At 63.1% G+C, this 25,589-nt stretch overlaps 1 protein-coding gene across 1 annotated transcript; it reads right to left on the reverse strand.

The window, feature by feature from the left end:
* Positions 1 to 600: 600 nt before the first annotated feature.
* Positions 601 to 20,064, reverse strand: LOC107512554 (granulocyte-macrophage colony-stimulating factor receptor subunit alpha-like). The gene is made up of 11 exons (XM_016148257.2): positions 18,031 to 20,064; positions 17,794 to 17,936; positions 10,179 to 10,305; positions 9,923 to 10,052; positions 9,248 to 9,429; positions 7,247 to 7,380; positions 5,315 to 5,338; positions 4,207 to 4,348; positions 2,838 to 2,940; positions 1,516 to 1,597; positions 601 to 836 (listed from the first exon to the last, which is right to left on the reverse strand). Exons 1-11 carry the CDS (start codon positions 18,101 to 18,103, stop codon positions 651 to 653), a joined length of 1,326 nt encoding a protein of 441 aa, XP_016003743.2. The 5' UTR covers positions 18,104 to 20,064; the 3' UTR covers positions 601 to 650.
* Between the last annotated feature and the right edge of the window lie 5,525 nt (positions 20,065 to 25,589).

Consider the following 25,589-nt stretch of genomic DNA (forward strand, 5'->3'; position numbering starts at 1 on the left):
CCAGGCGCGGGTCCTTTTGCTGCATCGTCCTGGAGGGGCGGAGCCTCAGGAGCAGGCGAGGAGGTGCGGTGGGGGGACAGCGGACTTGGCCCCGCGAGCCCCGCGGAAGCCACAAGCTTCGGCGCAAGTCCTCGTCCTCATTCCGCGTCGCTGGGGGCGGGTCCCGCTTCCGGCCATCGGTAAGTGGGCAGCGAGCAGCGCGGCCGCATTCACCCCCAAAGGCCCCGCCCCCCGAAGCTGCACGTGGGCGACGGGCGGGCGTCCCGCCCGCAGACGTGGACACAGCGCTGACCCGGCACCGCGGACAGACAGACCGGACAGACGCCTGCACTCAGCGTCCTGTCCCCGCCACCCCCGCACCCACTGTCACCGCCGCGGGAGGCCGGTGAGAACCTCCCGGGACCCGCCCACTCGGAGCCGCTCGCCGAGGGGACGCGTCCGGAACCCGTCTGACCGCATCCGTCGCGTGCTTGCGTCCCCGCCGTGACGTTTGCCAGCGGCGTGGCGGTGGCGGGGGTTGGGGATGGGGGTCCAGGAGGGCGTCAATCATCTCCCCGTTTCCAAATCGGGGCTCAGGCGCTCCGGAGCCGGCGGCGGGTGGCGGGTGGGCAGCGCGGGGGCGGGGAGCGGGGCTGCGGCCGCGCGGGGCGTCACGCGGGAACCTCCTTCTCCTCGCACGCACGACGCTCAGGGCCGGTATTCTCGGGGTCGTCGACGGCCGACGCGGGGCGCTCGGGTTCCGCCTGTCCCCTCGCCCCGGATGGCGTGTCCTCCACCGTGAGAATGTCCTCAGATTCCTCCCAGCCCGGTGGCAGGCTGTCCTTGTCCCAGGAGACCTGACAGAGAGAACACGGAGCCCGGCTGAGGCCACCCGCGCAGGCGCCGGCCCTGCTGTTGACAGAACAGCGTGACCACAGCACGATTCGCAGTCCCCAGGAGGTGGCCACAGCCCAAGTGTCCATGGACGGACAATCAGGACCGGCCACGCAGGGGAGTATTACGCAGCCATGAAAAGGAGGCAGGCGGGGACACTCGCTACAACGAGCGTGGACCTCGGACACACGATGCTCAGTGACAGACGCCATGGACCGTGTGACTCCGCTTACCCGAGGCACCCACAGCAGCCACGCCCCAGAGAGAGGACACGCATTAGGGCCACCAGGGGCTGGGGGCAGGGGTGACTGCTCCTGGGGACATGCCTCCTCCTGCGGTCACGAGAACCTGCTGGGACCAGGCCGAGCTGGTGGCCGCACAGCACCGTGAGCATCCCACGTGCCCCTGAGTCGAGCCCTTCACACCAGGCCTCGGTGTAGCTGCACAGAGGGCAGCTGAACGGCGGGGTCCCGTCCCCTTCCCTCTGCTCCCTGCCCTCGTCCCCTCCTGTGGGGAGCTAGCCCTGGGACCTGGGGGGCAGAGGGGCCCCCTGCCTCGGGCACTGCACCCCCGGTGACCCCGCGGCCTCCCGATTTGGTTCCTGAACCCCAGGGGCGGGGGGCACGGGCGGGCAGTGCTCACCTGCAGGCCGGGCATGAGGCTGCCGCCCAGCTCCGTCTTCACCTGCGGGACCGGAGGGAACAGCTTCCGCCTCAGGGAGAACCTAGGGGGGCGGACAGAGTCCCCGGGGCTCGAACACTGACAGGCTGGCCCGCCGGGGGCGCCGTCCCCTCCCCAGGGGCACCCACGGCCACGGCAAGGCCCGGTGGGCGTGTCAGCCAGTGTCCACTGGGGACACGCTTCCCACGGCTGGGCGTCCACACCGCCGGCACCGGCCGGCTTCTCGTGGTGCTTCTGGGGACAGGCAAGCAGAGCCCACGCCCGGGACCAGGCAGGGTGGCGGGCATCCTGGGGCCTGTCCCCCCCTCACCGAGCTGACGCGTGGACCGGTCTCAGCCCAGGCCTCTGAGGCCACCTCTGCCTCCTCGCCCGGCTGCAGAGGGCAGCATGGTGTGGCCCTACACCCTCCAGACACCCGAACCTCCACGTGGCCATGGGGTTCTCCAATGCCCTGGGGCCTTTTGGGGCACTCCAGGACTTCCCAAGCAGTGAAGAGACACCCCGATGACCTCCGTCACCAGAGCTACGTGAGATCCCCACAATGCTACAGACTCTCCGGGCCCCCCAGACTCCCCAGCACCCCAGACTCTCCCTGTGCCACCCAGACACTGTGCCCAGCTCACTGAGTTTGCTCCTCCCATATGAGAAGGGCGGGGGTCCTGGGGGACCAGGGAGGCCCCCACCCCAGCCGCACGCCCACCGCCCTGAGCCGGCTCTTAGGCCACCCCCTGGGGACAGGAGGGAGATTATCTGATGTTCCCCAGACAGGCAGGGGACAGAGCCTGAGGCTGCGGCTGGGATCCAGGGCAGAAGCCGGCATCCATCGCGGGCTCGGTGCTGCCCCCAGGTGGTGGCTGAGAGCATGGCATGTGCTCCTCCACCCAGCCAGGGGGTTCCCAGGTCCTCTGGGGCAGAGGGGGTTCCCAGGTCCTCTGGGACAGAGGGGATTCCCAGGTCCTCTGGAACAGCAGATCCCACTGGGGCTCCCGTCTCACGAACAGCCCTGCTGCGTGGGCGGTGAGCACCCCACAGCACGCCCCAGAGCAGAACCCTCCTGACCGTGACTCTGGACGGAGCCGGTGTTGTACGCGTGGCCCCGGGGAGTCCCTGTCCCCGGCTCGGGTCCCGCCCCCTCCCCGCTGCGGCCCTGGGTGACCCAGTCTGCACCCCATTGTGGCATCGTTACCCCCCCCCCCCGGCCAGTCACTACGCGTGGGCTCCTTGAGGCTGCCCTCCTTCACAGAGCGCCACGATTCTGAGATTTCGGGGGGCCGGGGGCTTACCTCGCACAGAGCAGCATCAGCGCCGTGGTGAGCAAGGCCGCGAAGCTCACGGCCAGGCTTGCCTGGACCACGCCAGGGCCGCCGAAGCCCTGCTCCGGGACGCCTGCGGGGCACAAGGGCAGAGGTCAGAGGTGACCAGGCGCTCAGCGGCAGACACACCAGCCCCGCCCCGCCTCAGACTCGGGGTTGGGGCTGTGCCGGGGGGAGCAGAGGCAAACGGAACATGCAGACATAAGAACCGGAGGGACCTGGCAACACGGGCATTAAAGAACATGTGCACCCTCGGGTCCTGTGCCCACCCCGCCCTAGCCCACCCCCACTGTCGCCATCGTCTGCACACCCTGCTCACAAGAGAGAACCCCAAACACACGTCCACGAGGGCTCAGCCGACACCCCACAATGCCTTCCTTCTCGGTAGATATTTACTTTCAACATTGCACAGCATAGTCAAAGGAATGAATGTATAATTGCGAAACATCTAGGACCGGGGAGAGGGTTTCGCGTGTGGCCTGGACCACTTCCCTGAGCCAGGAAGCCACTGCCTAGGAGCGAGGAGGCTCACAGTGCCTTCGGCAGCTCCTCTGAGGGGAGACAGTGGGTAACCAGCCCGTGTGGGTTTTAGGCATCCAGCAGGTGCAAACTCAGAGCTCATGCCCTGCTGGCCCCTGAATGATCCTGACGGACCCCCAGCTGGAGGCGCTGGCGGCTCGCAGGTCTGTGGGGCAGGCGTGTGGGCCGGGAACTGTCACCTTCTCAGGCCACTCACTTCCTGACATGACGAGGGCATAATCGGGCCCCCAGGAGGAAGGCAGAGCACCCTGGTGAGGGCACGCAGGTGGCGGACCCTCGAGGCGACATCCTGGGGTCTGTGTGCCCAGCAGGTGGCGTCTTAGGGACAGCTCAGTGGGTGACACAGCGCGGCTTGCGTCCCTATAGTTGAGTCTGGGAGGCGGCTGCTCATGGGGGGCGGACCCCGGAAACGCGAGGGGTGCAGGGGAACAGGACACCTGTGTGCAGGTGGTGTGTTTAGGCAGGGGGTGCGGAGCTGCCTGGGCCCCTTTGGGGGGGGGTGGTTCTGCCGCAGGCTCAGTAGACCCTGAAAATAAAGTCTTGTGCACAGTGAACCCCAAAACCTGGGAACCGGCCGTCTGAAAGCAGATTAGTGAGGGATCTAGGATGACCCCTCCTGGAGCAGGTGGCCCTAGACCCAGCGACCGTGTCCTCAGAGCGGACAGGAGAGGAGACTAGCACAGGGCGCAGGGAGGCGAGGCGGGCGTGGAGGGGCGAGGCCACCGCAGGGGCGGGGCCGGGCGGCGGGGGGGGGGGGGGGGGGAGCGGGCGGAGGGCCGGGGGCGGGGCCAGGCCTCACCGAAGCGCAGGGTCGGGCTCCACGTGCTCCACGTGCCGGGGCGCCCGTACTTGTGCTTGACTCGCGCCCGGAAGGTGCTCTGGGCGCCCGCGGCAGGACCGGGAACCACGTACGCGTTTCTGTCGTCTCCCCTCTGGGACACCTGTGAAAGCGGAGAGGGCGCAGTGCGCCCCACCTGCGGCGTGACATTCCCCGGCCCGAGGGAAGGCGGGAGCCGCGCCAGTCACCGGGGGCCTGAGCGGCAACATCCTTGCGCGAGGGGTGGGGCTGGCGCGGGGCACGTCCTTGTCCCCCGCTTGGAGTCCCTCAGGTGAGGACGTTGGCGGCCCCGCCCCAAGCCCACATTTGCGGCAGATGCGTGCACGCACCGGGACCTGGGGCGGTGGTAACCCCGAGCGCGCACCCGGGTGGGGGGGCGGGGACCCCCAGGCCGCAGCCCGAGCGTCCTCCAGGCGGACGTTGCACCAGGGCCCGTCCCCCTGCGGTCCGCGGACTGTGAGTGTCTGGACGCCAGGAAGCGTGGGACGAGCGAGGCGGCGACCTGGGGACCCCCGAGGACGAGGACGACCTGGCGGACATGCAGGGGCCAGGCCTGGAGGCAATGCGGCCGCGCGCAGGGACCAGGGCTGTGTCCTGAGACCTGCATGCGGCGTCCTGCCCGCCACGCCCCCAGACGCGTCCCAGGGGCCAGCGCCGGGCCGGACACACGCAGGGCCGGCGGCCCGTGCGTTCCAGCGGCCACGCGCTTCCTCACCTGTCCGCTAACCTGGACACTCGCTGCGCCTCGGCGCGGGGAAGCGCCTGGCCACGCCCTGCCACGCCTGGCCACGCCCTGCCGGCCCCTCCGCTCAGGGAGGCGGGAGGCGCGTTTCATTTCCTTGGCCTCGCGTGATGCGGCCAAAACCCATGGCTTTTACCAGCGACGCTTCTCCCTTTAGAGTCCGCAGGTCTCAGCCGCCGGCCCCCAGGCCTGCACGGCGACCTGCGGACCTACTGCGCCAGCCCAGGACTGCGGACCGACAAGCCCACGGCCCCCGAGAGAGCCACGCCGGCTGGCCCTCGGAACCGGCACCAAGCGCGCATGTAACACACAGAAACAGGTACTTACGCGGTCTCTCCTGGCCGAGCTGCCCTGGAAAAAGCAGCAAAGGACAGACGGGTAAGTGGCTGCGTCTGCAGCATCGTACCCCAATGCGGGAACCCGCTCCGAACCCCAGAACTGCCGTGAAGACTCTTTTAAGCTGATGGTATTTGGGAGTCGACCGAGGCAGGAAAAATCCTTCCTCCAGCCCCTGCCTTCTGGGACTGAAAGCAGGAAACTTCCCGGAAAGACAAGTGTCGTAAACTCCCTCTCTGGGGACAGGTCACTCCTGGGGAGGAAGCTGTCACATGACAATGGAACCCGTCGCAAGGTCAGCGTCCTGGGGAGTTTTATGGCCGTGCGGAAGGTAGAAGAAAAATCATGGATATCTGTACAGATTGCATCACAATTTTTTTTGCCTCCTTTGTTCTCCTAGAGACCCATTTCTCCCTCCCATAGAAGCCTTTCTGGTCCCTTCCCTGCCCCCCTCCCTGGCCCCTATTATGTCACTAGATAAGCCCCGCACCTCAGCTAGTTAAGGACTCACTTCTTTGGTGACTTTCCTTTGCATATGTATAAACTTGCTCCCCTCCCCTTCCTGTTAATCCGCCTCTTGTGGATTTAATTTGCACGCCCCAGGTGCAGAACCTAGGCAGGTAGAGGAAAAGTTTTCCTCTGCATAAAACATGCTTCCTGTGACCCCACCTCCGGCTGGTGACGGGGCTCACGCTGTGTTTGAAAAAGTCACGAATGCGGGTGTGGGTACCACGAATGATCCCAGCTCAACCACAGCCCGACGGACGCAAAGCGGTAGGGCCAGGAGTACGTTCCGTGGTCGTGAGGGCTCGGGGCGGCGGGGGAGGCTGACCTCAGGGGGCACAGGGGGCGTTCAGGGCCGCAGACCCACCCCGTGTGACGCTGTGGTCGTGGGCACAGGGTCATTACACATTTGTCCTGAGCCGCAGAATGTACACCACCCAGAGTGAGCTCAGCGCCACGCACCGCGGGGGAGGCTGACATGCAGCCCTCACTTCCTCTTTCCTAAGGACCGCGTCACTCTGCTGCGGGGTGCTGAGAACGGGCTGTGTGGGGGTGGCCGGCAGACGGGGGTTTACAGGGAAACTCTCTGTGCTTTGCGCTCAATTCTGCTCTGAACCTAAAACTCTCAAAGAGTCAAGTCTACTTAAAAGGAAAAAAATAATAATAATGCCGAAAGGGGCCAGCCGTGAACAACCTGAAAATAAAGTTTAAAAAAAATTCCAGTCATGACGTCAAAAAGAATGAAACACGTACAATCACGTTTAGCAGAAGCCGCCCGGGAGCAGTCAGCGTGCTGAAAAGCACAGAGCGTCCCTGACAGACACACAACCCCGGGCAGCCAGACGGCCTTGGGGAAGGATGTCGCAGCGGAGACGTCTCGCTTGCTGGCTTCGGAACGTACCGGTCGTCAAAAAGGTGCGGCCCCCTCCCGAAGCCAGACACACAGCCCGGCAGAACAGACGGCCGAGCCCAGGCAGAAACCCTCGTTCGCGCCCTATGATTTTTGACAAGGGGACCCTCGCCGCAGGAACGGGAAAGGACGGTCTTGTCCACAGACGGCGCTGGGCCGAACGGACATCCTCGTGCCAAAGGCAGCCGCCTGCCCCGCCGCACACCCAGGACGAGAACCACCTCACGGTGGATTAAAGACCAAACTCTGACGGCTCAACCCGGGAACGTCTGAGAGTCACAACGCCGGCCCCGCAGAAGGGGCTCCAGCTGTCGCACCGAGATTACGTGACGGAAGAGTGAGCAGTCGGCCCGCCCCTCCCCCCGGAAGCCACGGCAAAGACAGGGTGACAGAGCGACACGGGGAGCCTCGGGGGTCGGGGTCGCATTCTCGGGGCGAGCACTCGGCTCCCCGGGGCACCCAGCGTGGGGCGGGGCCCGTGTTGCTTCGCCGAGGGGCGCGGTCCCTACCTCGCTTTGGATCTCCAGTTCGTAACACAGCATGTGGCTTGCGATCTCGAACCTCGTCTCCGGGTTGTCCCACTGGATGAGGTGGCAGGACCCATTGTACTGGATCGTGATGTTGGCCGGCGGGCCGTACTTTTCTAAGAGGAAATGCAAACGACGCAGTGAGCTGCGCGTCCACACCGCGGAGGGCCCGACCAGATGCCTCGTGCCAGGCATCTCACGGGCGACTCGTCCCGTCTTGGGTTCCCCGCACGGAGGAGCAGCCAGCGGCCCGGGAGCCAGACCGCGGCTCGGCTGAGCGTGGGCGCCAGGTTCCTGCTGGTGCCTGGCACCGCTCCGGGCCAGGGAGCCGGCTCTCCCAGGTGGGCCGCTCGGCCTCCACGCTGCAGGATTGCGGGAACCCCAGGCAGAAACGCCAGCCGGGGACGACCTCATTGCCAGTCCCTCGGTGGTGCTGGGTCCCCCGACACACCGGCGGCTCACATCAGCCGCCAGCTACGGGGTGACTTCTCGTCGTCCTGATGCCATCCAAGTGCCCCGCCGAGTAAAATAAAGGCAGCAGCCAACCCAGCAGGTGCTTCGTCCTGAAACGGACCGCGGGAGGGCGGAGTGCCAGCCAGAAGAGTGCCTTCCAGAAACTTCCATTCGAACCACAAAGGCCCATGACATTCCGGCACGCAGTCACCCAAGCTCAGAACCAGAGGGCCCCGGAGGTGGGAGGGACCTGGGTCACCCATTGCACGGTCTCCCTCAGAAGGAGCCCAGGTCACCGTGTGAACGGGAGCTGCAGGACCCTGCGTGCCGCGTGGCCGGGCACGGCTGGGGACGGTCCCTGTCCTCCGACAACGCACAGTCAGTCATGCTGATTCACCGAAGACACCGTGTCGGGCACTTCGCCGGCTCCCTACACCTGTCATGCCCACACTCACGGAGCCTTCACGGTCACGGTCATGTGCGGGCAGTTGCCGAGTGACAGAAAAGCCGTCACTGGACACGCACGATCACAGTTGACCAGGCAACGCCCTCCGATGGCAAGCAACGTGCGGTTTTTGTTTATTTTCTTGTACTTTTGTGCTTTTTCTTTGGCGACTTCAGTGTCTTAAATGCCCCCCGAGCACAGTGCTTGAGCTGAAGCCCGTTCAGAATCTGCAGGCGTGTAAAGAAGACTCCTTCCTGGACCTTCCTTTATGAAGCTAAAAGCAGAGCCTTCTACAAAGTGAGGACAGGACGGCCACTTGTCCCTCCTCCGGGCAAGTTTACAGCCCCGGAAAGGGCGGGAAGTCAGCAGCGAGACGTGTGTGCACGAACACCTTCCGCCGAGGCAGCCCTCGGTCTCCGCTGGCTTCCCCGCGGACGGACCACCTGTGCACACTCCGACCCCTGCTCCCTTCCCCACGACCTCCTGCTCTTTGTTGAAACGGCATGGCTCTAAGTCCCCGAGTCTCACCGCTTCTTGGGGGTTTTCATCTCTTTTCTCTGGAGGCCCGCCTCCCACCCCCAGGCCCGTGCATGTAAAAACTAAAAATAAGAATTAAATGTGCATGCCTTTCTGCTGTTAACCTAGCTTTTGTGCGTTTCATTTGCACTCCTCAGTCACAGGACCTAAGAGGGTAGAGGAAACGTTTGTTTGTTTGTTTGTTTTCCTTCCCTCGCACTCGTCAGCACAAGAAGGCCGCCGTGTGCCTGACGGAGAAAGTGCGTTTGTCACGCTTCGTGCGGGCTTGAGGGGCAGAGCTGTTTGCGTGAGCTCCACGCGCACTGATCGGCAATGCGTGTTCGAGACGGCGTCTTTAAACAGAAACAGCCGTCAAACGAGCGTACGTGCTGACCACTTGACGGGACCGTGAGCAGACACTCAGCCTGGCTTCACCGTAACCGTGACGGGTCAGTGTTTGGTTGTTCCCCGGCCCCGGTGTGCCAACCCTGCGCAGTCCCTGTGCAAAGCGAGACCCAGCGAGGCACCCGGCCCATCCCGGGACAACGCCCGGCGAGAAATCATCTCACCCATCCGCATGGCCTGGAGCGGCTTGAAGTCCACGAACTGGACCGCCGTCTGCTCGCTGGTTCCGTTCACCAGGAAGAAGTAATCGGTCTGATTGGGCGGGGCCAGCTTGTCGAAGTGGCAGCCCACACGTACGCCGTCCGCGTCCACCACGTAGTAGGGACACTCGACCTCGTCCTCACGCCTGCAGGTCCCAAAGGGATGGGGGGGGGCGGAGCGAGTGTGTCCTGCTGTGGGAGCATCGCCTACGACAAAGCCACCCCCCCCAGACCCCGATAGCCCTCTACAGGCGAGACGGGGAAGCGGCCGCCGTACCCGCCGCAAGCGTGAGGGCGGGGTGGGGGTGGGGGTGGGGAGGGGCACCCAGGCGGACGGCTGCACGTCCGGGGGGGGGGGGCGGGGGCGAGGTGGACATGCCGGTCCATCCGTGTTCTCCGGCTGATTTCTAAGTCCCGCGAGGACCAGAGAGGGGTTTGTGGTTTGGAAATTTTAAACCCTTTTCCTTCCATTTCCTATTTTTTTTCTTTTTGACTTTCCAGAGGGACGCCTCACCCCACCCCCACCCGCACCCCGGGCCCTGAGGCACCGCCCCCGACGCACGGCGTTGGCCCCCGGCGCCCCCAGCGCCTCTCGGGGAGGCGGAGCACCGGCCACGCGCACCCCGCGGCCCCCCTTACGGGTCGGTCCAGGTGAACAGGCGGTACCGCACGTCGGCGGGCGCGGCCGGGCCGGGCTCCCAGCTGCAGTTCATGAAGTGCAGGCTGTAAATGAGGCAGGAGAAGCCGACGGCGGCCGAGCCCTCGGGGCCTGCGGAGAGGAGCACGGAGCCTCAGCGCCCCGGCCGTGCGCCCCGGGCGATGCACTCTGCGCCCTGCGCTCCGGGCCCTGCGCTCTGGGCCGTGCGCCCAGGGCCGGCGTCACGCGAGGCGTCACCTGCGTTCTCGAAGGCCAGCTCGTGCTTGAACGCGTCCCCGTTGGCTGTCGCGTTCACCGTGAGGTTGGCGCCCCTGTGCAGCACGGCGTTCGGAAAGACGCAGAAGTAGGTGCCGTCCGCCGAGACCTGGAAGCCAGCGGCGCCGTCAGGGACACACACGCCACCTGCGGCTCCCGCTCCCTCCAACGCGACCCAGTCCCGCGGCCGCGGTGGGGGGACCCTGGGGTCAGCCGGACTCGCACTGCTCCGACCGTCCCCCGCTGGGTCCCGCCTTGCCTGTTCCCGCAAAGAACCCCGCTCCGCCCCAAGGCCGACACCCCCAAATCTTTGCTTCTACAGCGGATCAGGATGTGCCAGCTCAAAGAGGCCACTTTAGCCGGAAGACTATTTTGAGCCGAAGGCTGAGGAACAGCGCACACACGCAAAACGACCTGCGCCCTCGCCCCGGCTGCCGACCCCCCCGGCGAAAACATCCGCCCCCTTCCCACCTGGAAGGCAGACTCGGCCTTCTCACCAGGGACAATTCTAGACACCTGCGAGCCCAGAGATGGCGCCAGAAGGAGCCCACGTCGCGAGCCTCTCTGAAACGCGGCCTCCCACACAGCCACCGCCCACAGTCTACAGTCCCTTCCCTGGTCCGCTCGCTCTGTACCCGCTGTTTGCTGAAAACGGCGCATAAACCCCAAAGCGGCTGCTCCCACTCGTCTGCGTCCTCACGATTCTTCCAGGAAGGCCTCCCCTCCCCGTACACGTACAGTCCCACACCCAGTAAAAACCGTGCGCTTTCGCTCCTGGGAATCTGTCCCTTGGCAGTTTAATTTGCGGGGCCCTGTCACCGAACCTAAGAGGGTAGAGAAAAGGTTTTTCCCTCCTTTTCAGTGCCAACCCCAGTTCCTCTCAGGAATGTCCACTCGTTTGACTCCTGGTCCTGCCCGTTGGCTGTAACTCCCCAGCTGCCCCTGACCTAAGAGCAATCGCTGCACTAGGACCATAGTCTTGAATAAAGTCCTTTCTGCCCGTTTCACTTTTCTGTGCATTTCTTCTTCGACCCCCCCGCCCCCAGGCCCGCTGAGCGAGCACCTGCCTCTCGTGACATGTCTGGGGTGCGTCTGTGTATCAGTGCTGGATGAGCTCTGGGCCGGGCGACCGGGCCTAACTCTGCCTCTTCTGCGACCCATCTGGGAGGTTCACAGAGGCAGGAAAAGGGGGAACACTGGGCCCTGCATGGTGGGAGCCTCTGTCAGCGGCGGGAAATGGGGGCCTTAGTCTGTCCAGGCGGCATCACCGGACCCCATAGACTGGGCAGCTTCAGTAATGGACACTTTCGTCTCCCAGGTCCGGACACTGCACATCCCAGCTCCGAGGTGAGCTGACCCAGTGTCTGGTCAGGGCCCCCTCCGGGTTCCCAGGCGGCATCTTGTTGCTGCGTGCTCATAGGAGAGGGCCGAGGGAGCTCCGAGGGCGGTGAGCTCCTTACTTTGTGTTTTGCTGGTTTAATTCGCAGGCCCCCGGCTCCGAACCCAGGAGGGTTCACGACCTCCAGCATAGCTCGTCAGCTCTCCCAGGCCCCGCCTGCTGACACCGTCTCACTGGGACTTAGGGTTCAACATGCACATTCTTGGGGACGTAAACATCCAGTCTAGAGCAGCTCCTCCCAGCTGCCCCACAGGGCAGAGGCCAAACTGAGTGTGTTTGGTCTCCGTCCACTGCTGGCAGAGCCCACTGCGACCCCACGCTGCGGCCGGGCCCGGGCCTGCAGCTGGGACCCCGGGGCTCGGCCTGAACCTCCACTCTCCGTGCCGCCCGGGATGACAGCGGTGCCCGGGGATAAATCGAAGGCTCCTCGAGGTCCTGGCAGGTGCCACAGCCCAGACGTGCTTCCCCCAGGACCTCCCTGAACTGTGGGCATGAGGGAAGGTCCCGTCCCCCCTCCCAGCCGGAGTCCCAGGGCGTGGACCTGGCCGTCCCTGTGCCCTGAGTCCTCACTGCAAATTCCACCTTCAGGCGTAAAGATGCGCGAAAGTTCGCGATTTCATCTCGAGCTTGTGAATGCAACGGGTCGTCTGCAGCCCGCTCCCCCAGAGGCTGAGACTCGTCCCCCCATTTCCAAGGTCACTCAGCCAGACGCCCATGACGCACGTCACGGCTGCTGTGACAGAAGGAACGCACACATGCACAACGCTGTGTCCTCGACGAAATAAAACCCCGAGCCACGACCTGCAGGGACCGGCCCTCGAAGCCAGCCGGCCGTACGAGGCGCGTTTGCCGGACGCCCGACCCTGGCGTCGCCAGACCTCGGGTGACGATACACGAAGCTCGACAAGGACTTCCGCCGCCCCTGGCCCACGGCGGCCGGGACTCGGACAACAGCCGAGACTCTCCTTCATTTTGTCACTGCTTCTAGCGTAGCGGTAACACGCCACCCCAGGACACGTCATGTCGGCATCAAGATGGCCTCGAGCCGGAGGCAAAGGACTCCTTGCCGCCTCTGACTAAACACAGACCCTTCTGACAAGGGGGGGCTCGTGCCCCCTCGCCGGGGAGTTTCACAGCCCAGGAAAGTCAGTGCCAGGACGGAGATGCTGAAACACACCCTCCCTCGGAACACGACCCCCCTTTCTGTGACCTGTGACAATGGATTGCACTTTGTCTCAAGTGGCACGTAAACTCTCACGCGAGCGGCTTCTGCGTCTGTGTCTGTGGGCGAGGAGCGCTCCGTTCTTTCTGCGAAGGTACCACCCGTGCCCTGTAAAGATTTTAACACCCAAGAAAAATGCGTATGCCTTTTCTCCAGAATCTCCAGAAAATCTTTTTTGGCGTCTGTCTAATTTGCATGCCCCCGCCCACAGAACCTAAGAGTGTAGGCGGAAGTGTTTTTCCCGTCCCTCGTCTGTCTCGCTTTGAGACTCTGGTAAATGGAAGTGACAGTGGCCGACCCCTCGCCAGGGCCAGTGTTGAAGAAACGGCCTCTGCTTGTTCTCACTCGGGGGCCTTTCTGTGTGTCCACGAGTTTAATGCTCGCTGGGGAGTAAAACGGTTTTCCTCATCTCGCACCGTGTGGAAGGCAGCCATGGGCTGGAAGGTGATTTTGTTTTTTCATTCTGCTTCCCCACAAGTGTCCCAGGATGCAGACGGTGGGGAGGGGACCCCAGGTCTCTGGGGATTCTGGAGAGTGTGTGCACGCGGGGGTCTGGGCTCCTGCTTCCTTCCTGTCACCTGGATCCAGGTGACAATGGAGAAATGAGGCGTCCCCACCCCCTCGCCCTGACCATGCCAGGATCGTGTCGTAGAGACAGAAATAGGACACTTTCTCTTTCCATTTCGAGAGAAACTTTCTCAGGAAAAAGGATTTCCTCCACACGCACATGCAAAAAAAAAAAAAAAAGAAAAAAAAAACGTTGCTCAGAAACTGTAAAACAAAGGGAAACGTCCGTTTTGAAACCAAGAAGGAGAGATGACAGACAGGAAACGCCGGGGGAGCCGGCTGTGGAGAGGAAGACTTCCCGGTTAGCCACATGGGAGAGAATTCCTCAAAACAGCCGGGCAGGGACTCCACGGCCGCTACCTCGAAGCTGCAAATGGAAGCCAGCAGGGGGGCGACCCCTGCAGAGTTCTGAGGGGGAGCACGTTTGAAAAGCAGTTTCGATTCCGTCAGGGCATGTTGGTGACTACGCTGAGGACAACAGGACCGTCCTAAGTCCACGAGGACGCGTGAGGACCTCCAGCCGACGCGCCGTGAGGGTGAAGACACACACACGAGTGGACTGGAACTTGGTCCCCGCCAAAGGGACGGGAAGTGACCCCCGTGGCTCGTCCTGGGCGGAGGTGCCCCGGCCTGCCGGGAGGTTTTATGTCTGGAGTTATTTATATATGCATTTCTATTTCTGGGCTTCAGCTTTAAAAAAAAAAAAAAAAAAAAAAAAAGCTTATTTTTTTTTATTGTGGTCAAATACACATAAGATAAAATCTACCATTTTAATGTTTTGACGTGTACGAGCCAGGGGCATTTGGCATGGTCACGGTGTTGCGTAAACGTTATCTCTATTTCCAGGACGCTCTCGTCACCCCGAGAGGAGACCCCGTGCCCCTCCCCCAGCCCCCGAGAACACCGACCACTTCGTGTGTGTGTGTGTGTGTGTGGACGCGCCCATTCTGGGCTTGTCGCAGAAACGGCACCGCACGCTGAGCTTGTGCGTCTGCCTCTCTGGCCGAGCGTCCTGTGTTCAAGCTTCGTTTGCGTAGTTGCGAGTGTCAGAGCTTTATTCCTTTCCGGGACAGGACAGGAGACTTCATTTTTAACTCTGTTTCCCACGTGGCATCTTCCCCCCGAATCCCTACATGGACTGGGGCCAGATGAGGAAGCAGAAGACAGAGCAGGGGGCGGGGGACTTGGCAGGGGTGTGACCGCGTGACATCAACCCACCGGACACAGCGCTAAGTGTCAAATGCCGACCAGAAGCCTGGTCACACGAAATAATGTCACCGAAGGAAAAAAGAGATTATCTAAAAACAGAACAAAACAAAAAAAATGAGCACATTAATATCCTGTAGCACGAACCCCAGATTCCAGGGCCAAGGGCGGCCAAGGGGACGAGAAGGGGAGGCAGACGGCGCCCGGTCACGTGGCAGGCCGGCGGCGGGGCGGGGGGGGGGGGGGGGTGGGGGGGGTGGCGCAGGAATCACAGGCATTCGGATTTCCTCACAACGGAGAGAAACCCGAGGGGCAGGGATGTGCTCGGTAGGCGGGCCACGCAGCTGCTCCTCCGAGCGGAGGGGCGTGGCTCCAGGACACCCCGTTCCCGGAGTCCAGGGGCGCTCACGCGATGACAGAGGCGGCATGGTATCTACACGCAGCCTTCGACCATCCTCCCGCAGACCTTAAATCACCCCTCAGTCGCTCGGCACCCTGGATACAATGTAAATAGTGCGTAAACCCTTGTGACGCTGTATCGTTTCTCAAATAATGAAAGGTCTGAAGTGTCCCCCCATCTACACAGTCACAATGTAACGCTTGCTGACTACAGAGCAACAACGTAACATTTATCTTGATTATTGGATCTGCGAAAAGACAGAACTCACTAATCAGAGTCTAGAAGACAGACAAACCAGGCCACGTTGCCAGTCACGTAAACGGGTCCACTTCGTCTACAAACAAAAAGGCGCCCGGAAGCCATTAAAGACGATGGCCTAGCAGCGTGGCTTAGGGGAGCTGGGGACGCCCTGACCGCACAGGGAGGCCAGGTCCCCCGGGAGGAGGGGTGGCAGGCTAATCTTTGACATGGAGAAGGTGACGGTCTGGAAGGAGCCGGTGCAGGGACACGTGGCTATGACACCTCCGTCCTCGTCCCCAGCCGATTCTCTGGTCCCCCAGAGGGCCTGGGAAGGAGTGAGTTAAACATACGGCCGAGGGGAAGGCACGTGACTGTTGCCTAAATGGTGTATTTCGCCTCTGTCCTGCGTTGACAAATGCCCTGACAAATGCCCACCTGGGCCTCAGCCGCCTAGGGAAGCGAACCCACGCCCCGGGTGGAAACTCCGCCCCACGCCCCAGGTGGAAACTCCACAGCCACCGCGCTTCTGCGTTTACAGCAACTACTCAGTAAAAAAAAAAGAGTCTCAACGATTTAACAGCCGTACTTAGCATTCTCCTGGCGAAGTTTTGGGAGAAGCATGGGGATCGGCGGCCCCAGAGGGCAGCCCAGCGACAGCCTCGCTCGGGAAGCGCCTTCGGGTGCGGTGTTATGGCGTCTTACGCCTGACATCGACATAGTTCCATAACCAGATGTACGAACCGAAGTCACCCCAACACGCGTAATTAAAGAGAGGGGCGCCCTCACTATTAAACCGGAAGGAGCACTCAGCCACTCGATTATTTTTTTTTAAATGACAACTCTTTCCCCCCAAAAGGACTAGCTTTTTTTTTCTCTCTCTGTCCAGGGCAAAACTCTCAAAACAGATCTGTGGAGAGCAGGAGGAAAGAAACGCAGGTACCACCCGGGATGATTAAAACTGGAAACTGAGCTCGCGGGCGGGCAAAGGTCGTTGACGCTCACGCTGCCGACACCAGCTGTGACGCCCGGGGGCATGCAGGGGGCCTTGGCTTTGGGGAGCCGAGCCGGCTCCGATACGACATCCAAAAAATAAATGAACACCTCCCTTAAAAATCTAGCGAAACCTAAAGTGTCGTAATCACTAACTGAATTCAACACAAAAGAGAAAAAATCGACCAAGATCGTCGCGTTTGGTTCCGTAACGCAGGAAATCTGTGAGAAGATGGTACGGCTACACGGCGACGGGGCGAGTGAGGAGGGGCTCACCGAGGACCCCGGCAGGTGCGGAAAGAAGAAAGGTTTCTAGAACGTGCAAGTTCTGTGCCTGAGCAAGAAGACAAACCTGAGGTCGGGGCCGCGAGGGGGGCTCTTTGCCACAGTGTGACAAACGGCGTCTCCCTCACGTCGAAGGCAGCATCGTAATTGTTCTCGCAACGCTCGGCTCGTGAAACCCGCCACCGACGCAAGAAGGGAGCTGCGACCGGCACCCGCACCTCACGTCCAAAGCCCTCTCGAATTCGCAGTGAAAAGCGAGACAGAAAGAAAGGCCAGGGCAGCCGGGAGGGGGCGAGGCTCACTGCGCTGTTCACAAACCCACAAACGCACAGAGGTCACGAAGGTGGCGGCTTTTCTGCACCAACAGTGACTGAAGATGAAACTGAGAAAAAAAAAAACCAGGCTCAATAAAAATAAAACAATAAAAGAAGGGGGGAGAGAGAGAGAGAGAGAGAGAGAGGGAGAAGGAACATAGGAAGGAAGGAAGGAAGGAAGGAAGGAAGGAAGGAAGGAAGGAAAGAAAGAAAAAGAAAGAAAGAAAGAAGAAAAAGGTAGGAAGGAAGGAAAGACGAAAGAGAAAAGAAAAAAGAAAAAGAGAAATAATTTGTGAGGAAATTTCTCACGAATTTCCAGGTCTAACATATTTCCAGGGAAAGTTCCAACGTCGCCTTATTTAGGAGTTAACTTTATACAAAGATTTTACAGTGTATCAAGAGACTCCGAGTCACGCCGAGCTCGAAGGGGTCCTTTTGCCCAGCTGCAGGCAGCAGACGCGGTCCCGGCGCCGTGTCTGACCTGTCCTGTTTGTCCCCTGGCGGTGAACCGCGGATGGAAGGGACTCCGTCTGGTGTCGTACCGGTGCCTGCACAGGGCGGCACCCCCTCCTGCGTGATGCCCACACAAGCCACCGGCCCCAGAACCCCCAAACCCCTTTCCTCTGCCTACTCACTTCTCCACGACCTATTTGCAAAAAGCAACTTAGACTTATCAGCTCCCGAGTCTAACCGCTTCTTGTCACGTCCCCCTCTGCTCTGCGAAGCTCCGTGTACGTGACCATTAGACGTACAAACAGAACCGTACGCGTTTCGCCTGCGAATCTGTCCGTTGTCGGTTTAGTTTGCAGGCCCCCGTCCCCGAGCCTGAGGAGATCGGGGAAACGATTTTCTCTCTCCAACAAGAGCCCAGAGGAGGGCGCTCTGCGGCGGGGAGGGGACTCAAGAGGGGGATGTGCAGGGAATTCTAGGTTTTCCAGGAGCGAAGCCAGGAGGCGGGAGCCTCGAGCCCTCACCTGGGGGGTCTGCCAGGCGGAGTAGTCGGGCGGCGTGTCGATTGTGCATTCTTGCTGGCTCACGGTTCTCCTGCACGCCCAGGCTAGCATTTTCTTCCTCGGATCCAGCGTCACGTTTGTAATGGGAGACACATTCTCTTGCGCTGTCATTTAAAATAATAATAATAATAAAGAATGGTCAGCAAGAGTCCCCTAGAGTGTCCTGCACCGCGTCACGCGGGGCTCGCCCGCACCTACCCGAGGCAGCGTCTTCACAGCCCGTGGACGTCACCAACACCAGGAGGCTTAGGAAACCCAGCGAGGTTGCCATCCCGGCCCCACAGCTGGACCTAAAGATCGGAGCGGAGACGCCTGCTCAGAGGCAGGGTCCCCGCCGCGGCGGGGACCCCCCGGCGCTGCACGTGAGGCCCGGCGGTGGCCCCCACGGCCGCGTTGGTCCGCAGCCTCCCCTCAGAGCATCTTGTCATTGCCGTCCTGCCCCATGGGGTGCCGGGCGAGACATGGTCGCCTCCCACATTCTGCTCCAAAGTCCCTCCGAAGCAGCGATAAATTCACCACCCCTCGTCTCTCACGGCGACGTGCGGGGAACTGGGCCTGAAGAAACTCCTCCCGGACCCCCGCCCTGTGCGTCTGTGCCCGGCTCACCGTCAGGGGCCGTCACCCGCCCACCTTCCTGCGGCTGGGACGTGTCCATGGGGACCCACTCAGAACCCCAGAGTGAATGTCAAGGGCATTTGAAGCTGATCCTCTTGTGAGGGTGGCTGAGGAGTGGGGCAGGGGAGGCCTCCAGTTTGGGGGAGGAAGGCATGTGTGATGAGGGTGCTGGTGCACAGCAGCCACTTTGTGCTACCGCATGAGTTTGTGTGGTGCTGGGCTGAGCCCCAGGGTCAGGCTCAGCGTTTCCTCACATCGCAAAGACCCAGCGGGTAGGGACCCTTCTTGCGTCAGACCAGGGGGGGAACTGTGGCTTCGAGAGGTCAGGTGCCACTGTGTCCACAGGTGAGCCGGGCGGTCTGGGTGCCATCCGAGGGTGACCCAGAGAAGCCAGGGAGCCAGGGAGCTGGCCGCAGTGTGGGAGCTGAGGGCAGGGGAGCCTGGTGAGGTGGGGCCACCACTCGCCGGAAGCGCCTGAGAGGGAGAGACCTGGAGGGAGGCCGTGGGCGAGACCTCAGCTCACGGAGTTTTAGTGGAGGCTGTGGCAGGAAACAGGCTGCAGTTTTGGGGGGCAGGGCTGGGGCAGGGGGTGCAGGGCGAGCTTTGCATGTCAACACCAAGGGCTGCCGGGGGAGCAGCCCCATCTTTCTGCGTCGGGCGGTGACTAGACCCGGGCTTTGTTAATTCAAACACGGATTTTCCTAACAGCTTCATGACCCTGCAGGTCACCAGGGGTCAACACGAAGAGACGGAGACGCCTTTGCTGGCCGAGCGGCGGTCGGGGGGGACCTGCCCAAGAGGAGAACACCCCTGCAAGAGAAGCGACCCCGGCCAGGAGGCCACCAGCAGCGCGGGACGCAGGGACCCGCAGGGCACGGCATTGTCCTCCTCCGAGGGGACAGCCGCCAGCCTCCCGCGCTGGGACGCCCACGTCCTGCTCGGCGGCTGGATGGGCGAGCTCCCCTCTGCTCTGCGCCCCCCCTTGCGAGCGAGGCGTCTTCCTCGGTGGGACACGCCGAGGGGAGTGGCTGTGGGAAAACGGGGTTCCCCCTCCAGCCTCATAGGTCCTGTGCCCGGGACCTGCTCACTAAGGCGAAGGCGACCGGGGCGGGGGCGGCCGGCTCTCCCTGCCTGCACGGCCTCACACCGGCATGGCCGCGGGGGGTGGCGGGCTGCTCAGCCCACACGGCATCTCGGGCTGAACAAGGAAAGAGGTTTGGGGCTCCTGGGGGGGGCGCGATGGGACGGGGACCGAGGACGCCTGTGGCTGCCGGCGCTCGGCTGGCGGCGCAGATAAGCGTCCCCGGCTGATAAGGGGCGCCTGCGGGCGGCCTCGCCAACGGCAGCGTCCTTTCCGAGTGTCCTTTGTCCTCTATTTTTAGGCGTCTAGGGAGAGGGGGAAAGATTTTTCTGCCTCTGCTGCTTCTCGCCGGCCTTCGGCCGAAAATAATCCGTGTGCCAGAGGGTTACGTTTCGGGGGGACGCGTCCTGGTCCCCTATGAGGCTGTGGCCAGGGAGAGACCAGGACGTGGGAGGAAGGGAAAGACTTGAGGTCTTAGGACCCCGGGGGAAGACAGGGTGTCACGAGCCCCCCGACTCTCACACGGGCTCCCCGCGAAGACGAGTGTGTTGGGGGCCCGCCCCCCACCGCCCCCCCCCACGGTGTTCTCAGGCGCCGCTGTCGACCGCCAGGCCCCTGGCAGGGGCCGCTCTGCCCCTGTCTGACCTTACGTGGGGCGCCCGAGTGGCAGACTCGCGGCCGGCGCGGGCTCAGCGGCCCGAGCGGGCGCCGCCCGCGCCCCCTGGGGACGTGCTCGGCGGCCCCGTCTCTCCCATCCCGCAAGGAGGAATGCGGTTGTTTCTTAAAAGAAAAAAAAACCCTCTTGCCCTTGAATCTGAGGCACTTTCCAAGAGCCCGGAAACGGGCGTGGGGCGCGGGGGCACCCCGCTCTCTCTCTGACGCTCCTCGGCGCGCCCCCGCTCTGCGCCCCGAACACGCTCACACGCCTCCGTCCTGCGTCCGTCTGGGGCGAACCCGAAGCTCGCGCGTCCCCGTCAGGTGTCCCGGCCTGTGCGGCTAAGGCCCAAGGCGGCTTCGAAAAGTTGCCCCGCCCCCTCCCCGCGCCGCCCCCTCCCCGCGCCCACAGCGCCGAAACCCCCTTTACCGCGCTCCCCTGGCGAAGTCTCAGTGCTGGCTCGCATCTCCCTTCTTTCTCACGGTCCCCAAAACGCGTCCCCACGAGTGGATGGCGCGCCCCACGCCCCCCACGCCTCACGCCCCCCCCCCCCGCCCCCTGCCTCCGGGACGGGAGGCAGCCCGACGCCTTCAGGCCGAGGAAGGAGGAGTTTTCGATCATCCAAATGCGAGGTTCCTGCAGGACGTGTCCCGCTGTCCTGAGCGCTCGGCTTTCCCCTTCGGGGCTCAACGTCGTCGCGGGTCTCGACACACGACACCCACGTGGAGCTGGGGACGGGTGGAGGGCTGGCACGTCAGGGCCCCGCCCTGCTCAGCGCACAGGCGAGGCGGCCCTGTCCTGTCCCCCCAGGGACACCAGACACACGTCCCGGGGCCTCGCCGGGAGCTGGGGGACAGGCGGCTCGTGCTCCCCACGGACCCCCGCCCGCCGGAACCGCGTGCGTCCCCACCTGACGTGGGGGCATCGGTCAGTTACACGGCGGTGCCCAGCAGCGCCCCGAATGACACGGATGCTTGAAAGAACCCCCGGAGGAGGTGGCCCAGGGGAGGGGAAGAGTCTGCGGACACCGTGCGCGGGCCGGGCAGACCCCCGGCCGCGTCCACCTGCCCACACCTGCCGCCCGCTTCCCCAGCGACACGACCACGCCACGGCCCTGCGGCCACGCCTGGCCCCGTCCCCACGCCCGGGCCACATGAGTGTCCGTCCCCAAGCCCCCGTCTCCCGCGTTCCCGTCCCTGACATGCCGGGCGGTTACTGCTCCTCCCGCTTATCAGGGAAGCCGGGGGCAGGGCACGTACCCCCAGCCACCTGGTCCGCCTGGTCCGCCTGGTCCTCCTGGTCCGCCTGGTCTGCCTCGTCCGCCTCCTGGGCGGCGCAGGCTCCTCAGGCCGCTGTCTTCCCTGGCCGGTGGATGGGGCTGCCCGGCCCCAAGGCGGCGTGCAGGACAGCCGAGCAGCACCGAGGTCCCCGAGGGTCCTCGCGGCCGTCCTGGGGAAGCTTCGCAGCGGGAGGAGAAGAGCCCCTGCTCCGGCTCGCTGTCTGCACTGGCCTCCCTGGCCCGTGTGAGCAGCCGCCGCAATCTCTCCTCGGCCGCCTCTTCCTCCCGGGCCGGAGCCGCTCGGCGCACAGGGGCGTCCGGCCCCGCCAGCGGTCCATCCTGTGGCCACCCCACTTCCCCTTTCTGCGCCCCTGCCCCCAGTCCACGTGCTCCGGCCGGGGCAGGGACAGCGGGCAGGCCGGCCCCTCCGGCCCCCGCCCGTCCTTCTGGCCACACGGGGACATCGCTCTTCCCTCGCTGGTGGCCTCTCCTCCGTGCCGTGTGGTGCTGGGCCTGGCCCTTCTCCTCATGCGTCCCCCGAGCTGCGAGGAAGGACTACGTGTGTCATCTGCTCCTAGTGACAAGCTGACACTTGTTCTCTTTCACGTAAAGGGTCCCGGGCGCGGGGCCACGTGTCCGGGGGTGCGGCAGGACAGCACAGCACACACGACGGTCCCTCGCGTCTGCGGGACGGTGACAAGCGTCCGCTGGTCTGTCCCCACAGGAGCAGCATCGTCGGCGCGGCTCTGTCGTGTGGTGGGTGTGAGGCCACCTGTGTTGTTGGGGAACTGGGGGGCACTCCAGGGACCCCCACGGATATGTCCCGGCGTGGGACACCACAAACAAGATCCTGATGACTGTTGGCCAGGGACGCCCAAACGCTGCCTGCGGGGTTCTCCGAGAGCACGGCCTCCGTGGGGAACGGTGTGTTCCTCTCCTCAGGCGACGGCCACGAACTGCCTTACCCGTCACTTGCTCCTCGCAGTTCCAGAGGCTGGACGTCCAAGGTCCAGGTGACACGGTGGCATTTCCCTGCCAAGAGCCTCGTCCTGGCTTGCAGATGGCCGCCTTCGCTCCGCGCCCGGGCCGGGCCGGCAGGACCCTGCAGAACAACGATGTTTCTGCCGGGGTCGCTGGCAGCCCAGCCGCACACCTGGGCAGGGGGCACAGGGACCAGGAGTCACTCCCTCCCTGTGGCCGAGAGCACGGGAACCTGCGGGTTAGAGGCTGGGGGCTGCCAGCACCCCTCACGGCACCCTGCCCTGCACCCCGCTGACCCTCCCCCTCCTCACTGTGTGTCCACCTCAAAGCAAACGCATAAGAAAGTCTGCGAACAGTGACTCGCAACAACTTCGGGATGTCGAATTCTCGTGTGTCGAATTCTCTCCACACCGTGCCAAAGGAGCCTTTGCTTTCTCAGTGCAGGGCTGTGCCTCCCCCACACTTGGGGACATTTGCCCATCCTGCATCAGATGACAGATAGATGAGAGATAGGTTGATTGATTAATTGATAGATGATAGACTGGATAGATGTACGGATAGATGGATGGATGGATAGATACAGATAGATAGACAGATAGACAGATTGGATGGATGGATGGATGGATAGATAGATGTAGATAGATAGATGATGATAGGTAGATAGGTAGATAGATGATAGATGATATGTGGATGGATGGATGGACAGACGGACGGACAGACGGACAGACAGACAGATGATAGAGAAAATGGATGGATGGACGGACGGATGGATGGACAGATGGACAGATGATAGATAGGATGGATGGATGGATGGATGGATGGATGGATGGATGGATGGATGGGTGGATGGACGGATGGACAGATGGATGGATGGATGGATGGACAGATGGATGGATGGATGGATGGATGGATGGATGGATGGATGGACAGATGGATGGATGGATGGACAGATGGATGGATGGATGGATGGATGGATGGATGGGTGGGTGGATGGATGGATGGATGGATGTGTGGGTGGATGGATGGATGGGTGGATGGGTGGATGGACGGATGCATAGACAGACAGATGATAGATAAAATGGATGGATGGACAGACGGACGGACAGACGGACAGACAGACAGATGATAGAGAAAATGGATGGATGGACGGACGGATGGATGGATGGATGGATGGATGGACGGACGGACGGACAGACGGGTGGGTGGGTGGGTGGGTGGATGGACGGATGGACAGACAGACAGATGATAGATAAAATGGATGGATGGATGGACGGGTGGATGGATGGATGGATGGATGGATGGACGGACGGACGGACAGACGGGTGGGTGGGTGGGTGGGTGGATGGACGGATGGACAGACAGACAGATGATAGAGAAAATGGATGGATGGATGGACGGACGGATGGATGGACAGATGGACAGATGATAGATGAAATGGATGGATGGACGGATGGATGGGTGGATGGATGGATGGACGGACGGACGGACGGATGGGTGGGTGGGTGGGTGGGTGGATGGATGGATGGATGGGTGGGTGGATGGACGGATGGACAGACGGACGGACGGACAGACAGGTAGAGACATAGATAGATGACAGACAACGCACGGATGGACGGACGACGGACATGCAGGGAGACGCGGCAAGACCAGATGCGTCGCCCGCAGGCTGGAGCCGAGTCCCTGCGCCCCGCGGCCCACCCACAAATGACAGTCCCTGAACGGTCGCTCTCCCACGGTACGTCTGCCGCGAAAACCTGCAGCAGACGCTTCGCAGAGGCGAGCTTCCCTCAGGGCGCCGCGAACACACGCGGTTCTGGTTGTCCACTCGGCTCTCCTGCAGGACGTTACCATTTTACTAACAGCAGCTCGAGTCTGCAGAAACCGTGAGCAGAAGGTGCGGGTCCCCACGGGGCCTCCCGCCCGTGTCCCCTGAGCTCGGGGCCCTGCGCTGGGGTAGGCGTGGCACTGGTGACCCCCCACGACCCCCACCCCCACACACTGACACCGACCCGTGCTGAGTTTCCGCTGGGGTTCCCGCGAGGCCGGTGGCTTCTGGACAAGTGCACGGCACCAGGCGGCCTCCGACGTCACACGGGGCCCTTCCCTGTCCTCAGCCACACTGGCGAAGCAGCAGAGCCCTGGGGTCCTGTGGCTTTGTGGGGACCCTCGGCACACGGACTGGCCCTCAGCCGGGGCCCTCCCGGCCCTGCACTGCTCCCCCTTCCGGCATCTGAGAAAACAAAGAGAAGCGGCAGTGGGGTGCGTCCCCGGGGAGTGGGCTGTGTCCTGCGGTCCCCGCTGGGTGTGCTAGGGCTCGTGGGTGGTGGGAGGGGAGGGCTCAGGAACGCGGAGCGGCAGCTCGCGTCGGGGGAGGGGGCCGCGGACGGGTGCCGAGTCCTGCTCGCGTCTCCGGGCCGTCCTCCCCCCACGAGAGAGGCCCAGGCAGAACTCGCGTTGCAGGGCTGGACCCCGAGGCCTCTGTGGGGTGATTCCGATCTCCCTACCCCAACACTGGAGCCACTCCGAGTCCCAGAGATGCTGGGACCTTCAGTCCCTCCGAGTGAGTGGCCTCCCTGCCTGGCCTGGCTCCTCCCCTCGCCCCGCCCCCTGAAGGCTGGGTCCCCGGAGCTCCCGGCTGGTCCAGCCAGACTACAAACCAGGAACTGGTAAGACCACTGGGCAGCGGGTCCTCCGCCGCATAAGAGAACGGGGCGTGGAAAAGGCCCCTCCCGCCCTCGCGTCCCGCCTCGTCCTGCCCCAGTGGCCCCAGTGGAGCCGGGAATCAGGGACAAACGGCAGGAATCTCCAGGGATCAGCTGAGCCCCTCTGCGCCCCGCCTTCTGCACCCTGAGCCCCACATTCTGTCCAAGGACTTTCCGGGCTCCCAGTCCCCGAATCGCCACGCTCCCTGGGGCCGTGAGGGCCCCCTCAAATGCCATCTCTTAGACGCGGCAGACGGAGACGCAGAGAAGGTAAGGGGGTGCCCGAGGTCACAGAGCGGTGACAGAAGACCGCAGATGTGCCCGGGGGGGGGGGGGTGTCCTCGGTGCGGCTGCCCGCCCACCCTGCCCGGGACTCCTGGGACGCCGGCACCTGAGACCCCGAATCACCTGAGGCCCCAGGACACCTGCGTGGCGCTGCGCGGC

The sequence above is a fragment of the Rousettus aegyptiacus genome, unplaced genomic scaffold, assembly GCF_014176215.1.
Source record: "Rousettus aegyptiacus isolate mRouAeg1 unplaced genomic scaffold, mRouAeg1.p scaffold_m13_p_19, whole genome shotgun sequence".
In the NCBI taxonomy this organism is placed as follows: Eukaryota; Metazoa; Chordata; class Mammalia; order Chiroptera; family Pteropodidae; genus Rousettus; species Rousettus aegyptiacus.

Excerpts from the sequence above, each read along its gene's own strand:
- LOC107512554 (XM_016148257.2), bottom strand. The coding sequence starts at position 18,103 with ATGGCAACCTCGCTGGGTTTCCTAAGCCTCCTGGTGTTGGTGACGTCC. Across the intron at positions 17,937-18,030 it reads CTGTGAAGACGCTGCCTCGG|CGCAAGAGAATGTGTCTCCC; the intron begins GTAGGTGCGGGC and ends TTTAAATGACAG. Across the intron at positions 7,381-9,247 it reads GCTCCAGGCCATGCGGATGG|AAAAGTACGGCCCGCCGGCC; the intron begins GTGAGATGATTT and ends ATTTCCTCTTAG.